We start from the raw sequence: 13,021 nt of genomic DNA, 5'->3' as shown, positions 1-13,021 counted from the left end.
CTTAAAGAAAAAAGAAAAACAAATTTTAAATTGTGCAATGGGAAAAATGCTTATTCAAATACTAAAACAAACTTCTTCCCAACGCAATCATTATTCTATTTTAACAAACAGAATATGGATAGTTTCAGTTTAGTGAAGACCTGTAAAACTAGCTAATGACATATGTAAAGATGTAAGTGGCATTTGACTTAAGTGTTCAACAGGGAATGGAGTGAGCTTAATCGAGCTTAGGCTTTCACCCCCATCAGTGCCCCACTTGCTGGCTGAGATTTCTTGCACGCAGGCTGGAGGTATGTGCGATGTAGGGTATTAAATGTAAGCATTTAAGTGTGTGCCTCCACTACAGAGCTCACAGTAAGCTCAGTGATATACTGACCCTAACCTACTCACGTCTACATGCAGATTTCATGGTGCTCGTCTTAGCTTGTCAACCAAATCCCAAGCGAGCTAAACAGAAACCAGTTGCGTGCTGTTACACTATCAGGGCCTTCTTGTGATTCCTGTCTCCAGAAGCATCCTCACCATCTCTAAAAAAGCATGGATCTGCCACAAGGAAAAGCCTCTGATCGTCCCTTCACACACCACACACACCCATAACCCCTCTCTGTGCTTGTGAGCGGCCTTCAGACACGTACAAAACAACTTTCTCAAAACACCAATAGAGATGCAGAAGTCCGCAAGCCATCTGTTATTTCCAAACTTCACTCTTTCTGCACCAAACGTCTGCAGCCCGTCTGGAACAGGCACCGTTCCTTCCTGTGCTTGTACAGCTCTGCACAGTCCAGTCCCGGTCTCTGGCCGTGTACCAACAGCCCGCAACCCGTGTACCAACAGACCCCAGTGACACGGTGCCCAAAGCAATCCAGACGGCAGTTCCTAGCGCAGCTGTGCACAGGGACCTTGGCTAAAGCGAGCCCAGGAGTTGAGGCGTTGGTGCGCGTGACACGGGCTAACTTGACAGAGAGACCAAGTCAGGTGCCAGAGCCAGACCACAGAAATCTACCGATGGCAGGAATATAACATGAATGGAGGGTGACGTATGGCTTCCACAACACCATTTCAACCACTACATCAGAAATGGTATGTAACAAAACCTTCGTGCTTCTGAAGTATCATATATTTTTCCGAAGGTAAGCTGGTATAGTATTTAAACGTTAGTATCAAATTATCTTGGGCATTTTTAGACCTAATTCACATGTGCAATGGAATTCAGACAGTCTGTGTGAAAATGCTTTCAAGCATGAGATTTAGCTGCTTCAGTTGGAGACATTTGTTTTTCCTTCTCTTGACCTTTACACAATAAAGCTTTATCATAAGAAATATATTAAGTTTTATTAAAAAAATAAATAAGACTGTCAAATACCACCTGTCCTTTCCCTCTAGGAACGGAAGATAATGAAGTTTTCTTATGATCAGAAGAGCAGACAATAATTCAGCCTCTCAAGAGTGTCTCTGCCTCCTGAACTATTTCTTCATTTCACCTACCTTTCAATGTTTCCATCTGTGATATCTTGAACTTTAGAGGGCAGGTCAGTATTTTTCTCCGTTTGATCCTTGCTCTCCAGGCCTATGCTGTTCCCATTGTACTTCTCTGTGGTTATTTTGGCTGGGTGTGGAGGAGACTGCTCAGAACTTGGTGCTTGGTCCTCCTTAGAGAGCTCCTTCCACCGTTTCTGCAAACAAGGAGAATATATTTCAAACATTCCCCTAACACTGAGGGCATTCAGCGACTATTCTGTGGGAAGACATCTTGAACGAAGAGGTAGATTAAGGGAGCTATCAGATCAAGAAGAAAAAAAAGAATTGCTAGACAACGTTTTCAGAGAGGTTCACGTCACGTCTTTAGAGGCAAGGCAGCTCTCATCAGATAAATGGCCACCCAAACCAATTCCTACAATACTCAAAAGGCCCAAGGAAACTTTTTCCAAAGAGATGGGGAAGCCAAGGAACAGTGGGACTGGTATAGCAAAACTACACTGAAAAATCAGAATAGTACTGACATGCCTTTTACTATGGAGAGAAAAAAAAATACAATGAAAAAGAGTTCTTAAGAAGAGTCCTAGACATAAGGCAAGGGAAATATTTTGCAGTTTCCTAAGACTTGCTGAAATCTAAACATTCTAGTGTGTCCTTCTTAGATGTGATCACCAAACATTACCAAAATCCTAAGAGGAGCTCAAATATCTTCCCTTTTCATTGTTTGTATTTTAGTATAACAGCTATTGTTTGGATTTTTTTTTTCATCTTTTACAACTGCTATATGGTACCAATAGCAAAAAGGCACAAGTACAGCACCACTTTTTAATTCATGGATTTCCTTTCCACCAACGTCCAGCTTTACTATCTCAGAAACGTCTGGCTAGGTTCAAGAAACCATTCAAACCACAGACATTACATTTGAAAAGCTCCTTTTGCAGTAAGTAGAGGACCAGTACATGACATGACTACCCATGGGAAGCTCCACACCACAGCCTTCACTACAGTTTGTGTACTCCTAGTGTTCCACACCCTCCTAATTCTGTAATCTGGGGTCCTTTGTTTTAAGAGTGAAGAAGAGCTTCTGCCCATCCTGTCCTGAAAGCTCTCGGTAAGGAGTTAAGCAGGAAGCTCCAACTGAGTTCTCTATACTGCATCTGCCATGTTGTAACACTACCATTCACCATTTCTTCATCTTTTTTCCAGGCCCTTTGTTTCTTGAGCTGGACCTCTAGCAAACTGCCTCCGCTGTATTCTTCAATGGTCCCTCTTTGTATTTCTCAAAAATGAAGAAGATACGGGCCACTAACTTTGGGGTTTATACTGTCTACAATAGCTCCAAGATGAGGAATAATCTTCTCAGGTCCTGCACTGCTCAGCACTTTTATTCCATCTTACTCTCCTCTGTATGCTTACGCTGTGCTGTTACCTTTCATGGCTCCAAAACACAATTGGCACTTGTGTCCAAAAACTGCATTCAGCTCTAGGGCCCCCAGCACAAGAAGGACACGGACCTATTAGAATGAGTCCAGAGGAGGGCCATGAGGATGATCAAGGGGCTGGAGCACCTCCCCTACAAAGAGAGGCTGAGGGAATCGGGGTTGTTCAGCCTGGAGAAGAGACGGCTCCGGGGAGACCTTAGAGTGGCCTTCCAGTGCCTAAAGGGAGCCTACAGGAAAGCTGGGGAGGGACTGTTTGTCAGGGAGTATAGTGATTGGACAAGGGGGAATGGCTTTAAATTAAAAGATTTGGATCAGATATAAGGAAGGAATTCTTCACTCAGAGGGTGGTGAGGCACTGGCACAGGCTGCGCAGAGAAGCTGTGGATGCCCCATCCCTGGAGGTGCTCAAGGCCAGGCTGGATGGGGCTTTGGGCAACCTGGTCTGGTGGGAGGTGTCCCTGCCCATGGCAGGGGGGCTGGAGCCAGATGGTCTTTAAGATCCCTTCCAACCCAAACCATTCTGTGATTCTAAGAAGTGAAAATTGGAGAAATTTACAGTCCCTCCAAAAAAAATAAATAAAAAATCCAGGGTTATTTACTCCAAAGTTGCAATCTACTAGTTGATGCATTTTATGTCCATTTCCCAGAAGATACACTGCCTCATAACACAAAAAAATAAAAAATCACTTTTTTTTTTCCTTCCATCTCATTCCAGACTACTTTTCAAAAAAAAAAAAAAAAGGATGAGTAGTAGACAGTAGTAACTGGCCTACTACATCTTTTTCCTAATGGGTAATTGTCCCAGCGATGACTAGTCTGAAGACTTTCTTGCATAAGGAAAATTTTACACAGAAGAAAACCTGCAGGTAACAGAATGTAACAAGAACGAAAAAAAGTTGCCCCCAAAACAAACCAGTGCTCTTCTCACACAAATCTGCCAGCCAATAAGGACATTGAATACCTCAGAAACCAAAATTAGTTGCTTTTAAATGTCTATGATTAGAAAGATAAGTTGTAAGTTGACTCTTCAAAAAAAACTCATGTTAGATTCTTGCCCGTGGAATGAATTCAAGATTGCTGGACTAACTTGAACAAGCTCAGAGGCTGATGTGAAAAAACAGGCATTAACAACTTATGGAAATCCACAGTGCAGATTCATCTTACTGCCACAGAAAAAGCCTTTTCCGAAGACATGGTTGTGTCAATAAGAGATTTATTGGCTAAGACAAATACTGATTAAATATGGGGGTAACAAGCACACAGGAAGACCTGAAACAGAGACAGTCGCCCTCAAAATTATAACCGAAATGTCTGTGTAAGGGAGCTAAGTTTTAGGGCCTGTATTAACGCTTGGAATGAATGGAGAGAAGGGAAAGGCATGGTAAGACGGTCAGTTGACCGGATCAGGTGAGTCCTGAAAACTGTGCTTGTTGTTCACAAATTTCAGTACAAAGCAGTGGTGTTACCGTTCTCTATCTGCAAAACACATCTGTGGATCTAAGCAATTAAACCTTCTTTGTCCTTTCAAAGCCACAAATTCATTTTCCATAGACTACTCATTTCAACACATTTTTTCCTGAAAGAGTGACAAGTTATTTTACTATGCTGTTAAAACAGTATTATTTTATCTTTATTATCAGATGGAATTTTATAGAAATGAAAACTCCAATCTTGTTCCACCTCCCTTATTTTACACACTGCAGTACAATTGAGAACGAAGTCATTGTTTCAGCTACAGAACCATGCCACCATCACACCAACACACACCCCTGGGCAAACTAGGTGAGCATTGATCCCTTATAAACGAGAGGAAGAGTCTCCTACCCCGATACAAATACTGCAGTTGCAGCCACTTTAAGCAAGTGAAGGTTCAAGCGTGCATTGTGCTTGCCTGCAGAGTTTACCAAAAAACATGGAAGTGTCAGAGCTGAACATCTGGGTAGTGTTAGAAGCAGCCTGGTAGCGAAGCCTGCCACAACTTCACACTCGCCCCGTCGTTAGCAGAGAAGGAAACACCTCTCACGCTCTGGACAGTGCAACAGTTCTCCATGGGTGAAAAAGTGATCTAGCTGACCTTGAATGGAGAAACGCTCCTGGAAGTACTGCCAACTTGGGTGAAACAAGTATTGATTTCCCACGTATGACCCTGATGCCCTGAAAAGCACCAGGACAACTAACTATGTTGCAAAAAACACTGGCTTAGGAAAGGTCACCTGAACCATCAGAGAACACAAAACAAAAACCTCCACAAGTAAAGAAATGGGCCTGAAGCGTGCTCTTAGTGCAAACAAGTAACACATTTGAACTCGACAAGCAGCATTCTGAGCTGACAATGCTTCCTTGTATCCAGAAACCAGAAATCCTGCAATCTACATGGATAATTGTGGGAACCAGAGCTGCTCAATTTGAAGCACAGCTTTTTAATAGACAAAGCAAAAAAAATATTACCACCAGAAAGAATGCTCCAGAAAGTAAGGAGGTTAAATTACTGTACACGTTATGATGAATCATGCAGTGCCTAGGCACTTGGTGCAGGTGTTCACACCAGCAGCAAACTCCCTAGATGTTTGGTTAGCAGTGTTTGAACCACAGAAGAGGAAACGTGTTTCAGCTCATCTGCTTCATTCATGATTTTAACAAATCAGCAAAATAATTAAAAAACCCCTAGCGTATGAAAGCAGAATTAAGTTACACAACCTATCCTTCTGGTCCTCCCTCCCACCCCAGCACCAGACATTTAAAGCAGCTGCAGCCACTGTAAGTATCACAAACGACACCAATGTACCGGTGAGATACGGTTATCTCTGTCCTGAAATTCATTATACTCAGCTACATTCTCCTAACTCTAACACAAGTTGTAAAGGATACAAAAAATAAACTTTACTAATAAAACTCACCTGTAGCATCAGGCATTTTTGCTGTTAGATAAACTTATAGCAAGGATCAAGAAATACAGCAGAGATCTTTACTACCTCTTCCAAGCAATACTGAGCGTTGCTTTTGCTTTATAATATCGAAGACATTGATTTAACCCTCTTAAAATTAGCATCACAAGCTATTTTTGTATTTTATCTCAGAGGAGACAATTACATAGGATCAAGAGTTTAGCAGCTAGAAAAGGCTAATCAGATATACCTCTAATACCTTCAAGGCACCTATTGACAAAGGCAGTTTATTTAAGTCCCACAGAATGCTTGTTTTAAAACAGTTCAGAGCTCATTTTTTTGCTACTGTTGAAATTCTGCTCTTTACGCTTCTACACGTGGAAATAAATATTTACCTGTATAGTTGAATCCCCCATTATAAACTTTGCTCCTTCTATTACAGCCATATATGAAAACCTTAGCTGATCTGGTGTCTGAATAAGTCCCATTCGGTATTTTCTCATATCCAGTAATACCTTCTTAATATCTACAGAAAATGGGTCCTTTTTTTCCATCTGTAAAGAAGGTTATATTGAAAGTGTCACAGGTATGGATAAAGACAACATACAAAAAATAATTACAAGTAAAAAATGAATCACAAATTAAAAAATATATATTTCTTCACATTATGTTTCTGTTAGTTATGTAAGAAATTAACATCTCCAAATTTCTAAATTGTTTTCACAGGAAAAAAAAAAAAAGTAAACCAAAAAAGTAAACCATTAACGAAAGCTCATAATGAACAAATCTATGATCGTGTATTAACCAAATAAATCAGTACCCTAATATCAAGTCTTAGAAATTTAGATATGCCTTATTTCATTCACATTTGTACTTCAAAACAGGAGTGTCACAATAAGAACCATAAAGCAGTATTTCCTACTGCTCCTGAATAGAATGGCAATTTGGAATGAATGGAGCAGAGGTTTCCTTATTTAAAGCAGATTCTCTAATTCAAGCAACACACATTTTTCCCCCATACTATACATTCATGGGGCATTTTTAACTGCATACCTGTGCTTGTTGCAAGGTTCACTTGAGTTCTTTTAATATTAAAGTGTATTTGCATCAAAATACACACGTATGTTTTTATGAACAGAGGAAAAAAAAGAAAATCTGCAGAAAAATAATGAATAATTGAGAGGGCCTACCCAAAACATAAGATGACTGTTTCATAACTTAAATCACAGAATGGCTGAGGTTGGAAGGGACCTCTGAAGATCATCGAGTCCAACCCCCTGCTGAGCAGGATCATCTACAGCACATTGTGCAGGGTGGCATCCAGGTGGGATCTGAGTTATCTCCAGAGAAGGAGACTCCACAACCTCTCTGGGTGACCTGTCCCAGTGCTCTGTCACCCTCACAGTAAAGAAGTGCCCCTCATATTCAGCTGGAACCTCCTGTGCTTCAGTTTGTGCTCATTGCTTCTTGTCCTGTCGCTGGGCACAACTGAAAGGAGACTGGCTCCATCCTTGACACCCTCCCCTCAGATATTTATATGCACTGATGAGGTTTCCCCTCACTCTTCTCTCTTCCAAGCTAAAACAGGCCCAGTTCTCTCACCCTATCCTCAAGTGACAAGTGCTCCAGTCCTCTAATCTAATGAAATCCTAGCTGGCTTAACTCCATGTTATACTTCTCAGTATTAACAAGCATAAGCAAAGTCAGAATCTATAATTTAAAAATCCAACAAAACCTTAAATACATGTTAAATAACTATTTATCATTTATAATGCGCTCAAGTTAAGAGCGATTACTGATGACACAGTTCACAATCCTAAATTCGTACCTAAAAGAAAAAATCTCAATCTATTCTATTCACAGTGTGCTCAGGTGGCCAAGAAGGCCAACGGCATCCTGGCCTGTATAAGAAGCAGTGTGGCCAGCAGGTCGAGGGAAGTGATTGTGCCCCTGTACTCGGCTCTGGTGAGGCCGCACCTCGAGTACTGTGTTCAGTTTTGGGCCCCTCGCTACAGGAAGGACATGGACGTGCTCGAGCGAGTCCAGAGAAGGGCGACCAAGCTGGTGAGGGGTCTGGAGAACAAGTCTTACGAGGAGCGGCTGAGGGAGCTGGGGTTGTTCAGCCTGGAGAAGAGGAGGCTCAGGGGCGACCTCATCGCTCTCTACAGTTACCTGAAAGGAGGCTGTAGAGAGGTGGGGGTTGGTCTATTCTCCCACGTGCCTAGTGACAGGACGAGGGGGAATGGGCGAAAGTTGCGACAGGGGAGTTTTAGGTTGGATGTTAGGAAGTACTTCTTTACCGAAAGGGTTATTAAGCATTGGAACGGGCTGCCCAGGGAGGTGGTGGAGTCACCATCCCTGGAGGTCTTTAAAAGACGTTTAGATGTAGAGCTTAGGGATATGGTTTAGTGGAGTACTTAGTGTTAGGTCGGAGGTTGGACTCGATGATCTTGAGGTCTCTTCCAACCTAGAGAAATCTGTGAATCTGTGAATCTCACGTAAAAGAGTGCTTCCTATTTACTTTCCAGGAAGCTGTGAAAATGTGTAAAGTTCTTCAAGATGGATTTGTAAATATATTTCAAGGCTTGTGTTTTTAAGCTATTAAAACGTGAAGAAAAAAAGAAGTGTGATGCCTTAACTGAAGTTTTCACTGATGCGTCATTAACTTAAGCGCTTCTAAAGCCTTCCAACCAAAAAGCCCACGTGGGGTAGAAAGGCAGGGTGTCAGGAGAAGGGAAGTGGTAACAGAAAACAACTGATCACTTACCAGAACAAGACAAGTGTCTACTAATGAAAATGTGCCGGATCGTCCTATCCCAGCACTACAGTGAACTACTGCAGGTCCATGCTCAGGACTTAGTGAGCCAGATTCTCTGACTTTAAAAAGGAAGTTGAGGAATGAAGCTGGGGACTCAGGAACTCCAAAATCTGGCCACGTAGTATAATGAAAATGAGATATCATCCTGGACTCACCACTCTAGAAGTGAAAACAAACAAACAATGCAACTGGAGAGTACTCAATGTTTGTTTAGTTAGCACACATTTCCCCAATCCAAATCAATAGCTACTCTCTATTTCAAACCTCCCGCGTAGACAAACAACCCAGTATCTTGCTGTTGGAGGACACCCAACAGCGCCATTTGAAGCAGCTCCTCATCCACGTTAGTAGTTTTTCCCCTTTGCAATTATTACCAAACATTTTTTCCTCTTTTCAGACTTCCAGTGTTACATTTTGTTTGCTTTACTGCTTGCCCCCAAATATCCCTTTTTCAGCCATTAATGCAGCTTAATGGCTGACAGCAAGTTACGAGGCTGCTAGCATTGACAGGACTGAAAAAATACCCATCAGCATTGTAAGCACTCTCCGCTCCTGTTCAGAGCAAGTTTTAACACCAAGAGGTATCAGAGTATCAGCATCTCCTTTATACTAGCGATGCCACAGAGTAGCAGGAAGCTTTGTGGCAAAGGCCTGTAGTGCCCAGGCTGCTAGACCCAGCTTGAAGCATTCACGGGGTGTAAGGAAATACAGATTTTAACACAACGCAACGTTTTCCCCTCTCTCTGTGAACATGACCAACTAAGTGCAAGTAATGAAATGACAGTGAGAGAGTCTGCACATACCCTGAAAAGCTCTGATCACAAATTTGGATCATATCTGTACAGAACTCACTTCAGAAGTGCTGTTCAGCGCTACTCCTCGCCTCCCTTCTTTTGTTTTTACAGCAATTTTGAGAAAATTTGATCACCAATTTAGTTCATGATTTTTAGAAAGGTTTCTTTATTTTTACCATCCCTCCATTTCATCTGGTTTTCCACAGATTTAAACCTCCACAAATTTGAAACAGAAGTAGACTTAAGATGTCAAGATATTCAGAAAATCCAGTTTTCTTTTTCAGCACCAACAAAATATATCTATGCAATTCAAGTAAGTTCTACAGTTCTTCTCCTGCTCGGCCTGTTTTAACTTCTTGTAAGGGACAACTTATGAAAATCCTTTGTGAAACTAAAATTATTCAATTCATAGTTAACCACAGTAAGAAATTAGTCTCACATTTTGTCTTTTGCCTTCGATGCCTGATGCTGCAAGACTGAATATACTTTCAAAGAAAACAGGGAACATTGGCATGACTTCAGTCATTCTCAAACGCACATTCTGCAGGAATAGTTCGTCTTTTGGCTAAGAGCTTAACATGGACAACAGAGTCTGAACCATCATATTTGGTATGTGAGTATGCAGTGAGATTTCAAAGGGAAAAAATCTACCAAAGCCTCCTAAATTGTATAAATACAGTGGTGATTTCCCTTTCTTACTTGTCTGAAGCAAAGTATTTTTAAAAGTTTGTGTTTTCTGCTGAGATATTACTGGTCTTCTGTATCTAGTTTTCCAAGTAGTGAGTTAACTCACTTATGAACTGAAATGACTGATTTTTTTAAGCATCACGAAGGAGGTATATTCTTTGTAAGAAATCTGGAAATTATAAAATCTTAAAGAAGGCAACATGCTAAGCAATTTCCCCCATTTCTAAGAAAAATAATTCATTGATTTACAAACAAAAGAAAGGAAAACCAGGGAGAGGAGGTAAACATATGTATTAGGTAAAGAGAAATTTAAAGTTGTTTCTTCTGAATCTAGATGATCCTTTAAGTGGTAATTAATAATCCCCCCGCCAAGATTTTTAAATAGAAAGCCTCCCTTATACCTCAAGATGACAAAACTATCACCTATCTGTTAAAAATACAGGTGATCTGTGTGTTTGTTTTTTTTTAATCCTAGGCTGTAACAAGCACTAGATGTATCCTCATCCTAAAACAAAACGAAACACCCGTAGTGCTTCATGCACATGCCCAAGCATCACCCTGCACATACACTACTAATCTGAGAATAGGTGTACCTAAAGGAAGGATGTAACTGCTGCTGTACATCTCATACAGCTCTAGCCCACAGAATTACTTTTTTTTTATCCCTTTTTTTTTTTTTTTAAAAAAAAACCTTTATCCCTTCCACGATTTTCCTTCGCTTCAGCTCATTTAAAAATATCTAGTCTCTTCATCTTCCTTTGCAATTCCGATTTCAGAGCACTGAAACTGGCTGGTGTTCTTTGAACTTGCAGTACAGCCAAATCCCATTTGACTATTTCAAACCTCCCACATTTTCTCTCAAACAGAAAAACTCTTTCAAGTGGTGCTTGGCAGTCAAGCTGTACAACTGAAATCCTGTCTTTATGTGAATATCTGCACCATTCTTTCTTAGAGAACTCCCCCGTTACTAGGCGATGTGGCTAGCCTGCACCACAGGTATCACTTACATGAATTCGTGCAAGACTCTAGAGAGGTTTGGCTTGCTGAAGATTCACAACTGTTGACCAACAGAAACTTGATTTCAGGAACAACCAGTTTTATTTAAAATGTTATCAAGAAGCCAGATATTATTTTAAAGAAAAAAGCTGGGCTTCAAGATTCAGACAAGTAGTACAAATTTTATAGATATATAAATAGTATAAATTCTTCTATGCATGGGATGCTTTTCTGCTTAAGAACTGAGAACCAGCTTATCTAAAGTAACTACAACATATTCTTGCAAAATTTATTCCTTAAGACCAGCTACTTGAAGAACTCCTAGAAAAATTATGGGACAACATTAAAACAGACAGCTTCAATAAGTGTCAAACCATTCCAGAAAAAAATTCACGAAATACTGAGATAAGCTTACAGCAAATAACTAGCACTGCTAAAACCAGTTAACTTGGAAAGTTATCACCACACTGCGCAGGTTCTCCACTGACTGCTGGCAACACTGGCAGCAACACCAAAATACGAGCAAACATCTACACAAGGACTCGAGCAGAAAAATGATATAACGCAATCAGATGAACTTGCAACACAACGAGCCTTATCACAATCTTTTTACAGTTAGTGTCAAATCATCCAAAACAAAAAGGGTACAAATATCTCAGAACAACTTCAGGTTGTTCAGTCACCCGAGAGCATGAAAAGGAATGAAATACTATGAAAATGCTCAGAGAAGTTCATGCCTTCAGTGTCATGTAGGTGAAGACAGAAAACACCAGTCTGACAAATTTCACACACACTTTACAAGACGACTTCATAGTTTACAGGCTATTGCAATGGTCTAACAGACGAAGGAATAAAAATACACCTACAGCCCATCGGTGGTCCTGTACTTATCACTCAAGCCTCAAGTGCATTAACAATTAATTTGATCATATAAAAACGAGAAGGCGTCCTCTGGGGGTAATGAGCTAAGCACTGACGTTCAAAATATTAATCAACTTTTACCACAAGGTTTTCTGTTTCTTCATTAGAAAGCCTGGCAAAATAATTTTGAAAATGTATATAAAAATAGTAACAGGACAATGGAGCCAAATATTCCTTGCAAACATTCTGTTTTTCAGTAACTAGTACATAGCCTGCAACTCAATATGATTAATAGTTATGTCCATTAAAATCTGCAAAACTCTTTGACATGCAAGAGTCTGGGTTCTCCTTTCTTGTTAGGCAGCAATATTTTTCCTAACATCTCAGTCTTCTTTCTGTGGTCATGAGAAGCAGAACTAATCCCTCCTGCAATTTGTGAAAATGGTATGAAAACTCCCCGCAAGTTTAAAAGCAAGTGTATGCCATGTTTCAGAAATTCCCTCAAGCCACTATAGCAATTACACATATAGAGCCACAACAGCAAAAATTATATATAATTGCTACAGTGCTTTGAAGGAATTTCTGATTTTATGTGTATATACACATGCACACACTTCCATATACAAGGATTCCACAAGATACCAGAACACTGCCTGCCACTAGATTGCTCCAGAAGCAAAATGCCTTCTCAGTACATTTAAAGTTTTGGACATCGTAAATGAAATCATCAGCAATTCTAAGCTTATCATCTTCCTGAACTACACTGATCCTGGGGGTGAACCAGGAAGCACCAGCCAGCGCTGGTGCAAAAAGCACACGAAGCAGTCTTATGTCACCTCCACCTAAGAGCAACAGACACACAGAGGCTTTGCACTGTGTTGAGAATCCATTTTGCTACTTCTTTTTTTTCCTCCAAATGTTTGCTCTTTGCAGAAGACTCACGATTCCATCCGGAATTTATTACAACAGACCTTCCTCTAAGGTCTCCTACCACCAGTGTTGCAACAAATGTCGTTTACTTCTTCCAGTCCTTTCTCTTCCAGCAACTGTCTTCTTTGCAAA

The 13,021-nt window shown here is 40.6% G+C and overlaps 1 protein-coding gene across 2 annotated transcripts in view; it reads right to left on the bottom strand.

Moving 5' to 3' along the window:
- PTPN2 (protein tyrosine phosphatase non-receptor type 2) overlaps nt 1–13,021 on the bottom strand; it is a 33,808-nt gene that overhangs the window by 5,084 nt on the left and 15,703 nt on the right. For both annotated transcript variants that reach the window (XM_066991197.1, XM_066991198.1), the window contains exons 6-8: nt 8,571–8,780; nt 6,199–6,357; nt 1,486–1,673 (exon numbers count right to left, since the gene is read on the bottom strand). In XM_066991197.1, coding sequence (XP_066847298.1) covers nt 1,486–1,673; nt 6,199–6,357; nt 8,571–8,780 — 557 coding nt within the window. The remainder of the gene's footprint in view (nt 1–1,485; nt 1,674–6,198; nt 6,358–8,570; nt 8,781–13,021) is intronic.

Source organism: Anser cygnoides, chromosome 2, assembly GCF_040182565.1.
Source record: "Anser cygnoides isolate HZ-2024a breed goose chromosome 2, Taihu_goose_T2T_genome, whole genome shotgun sequence".
NCBI lineage: Eukaryota > Metazoa > Chordata > Aves > Anseriformes > Anatidae > Anser > Anser cygnoides.
This window is presented reverse-complemented; position numbering and strand designations above follow the sequence as displayed.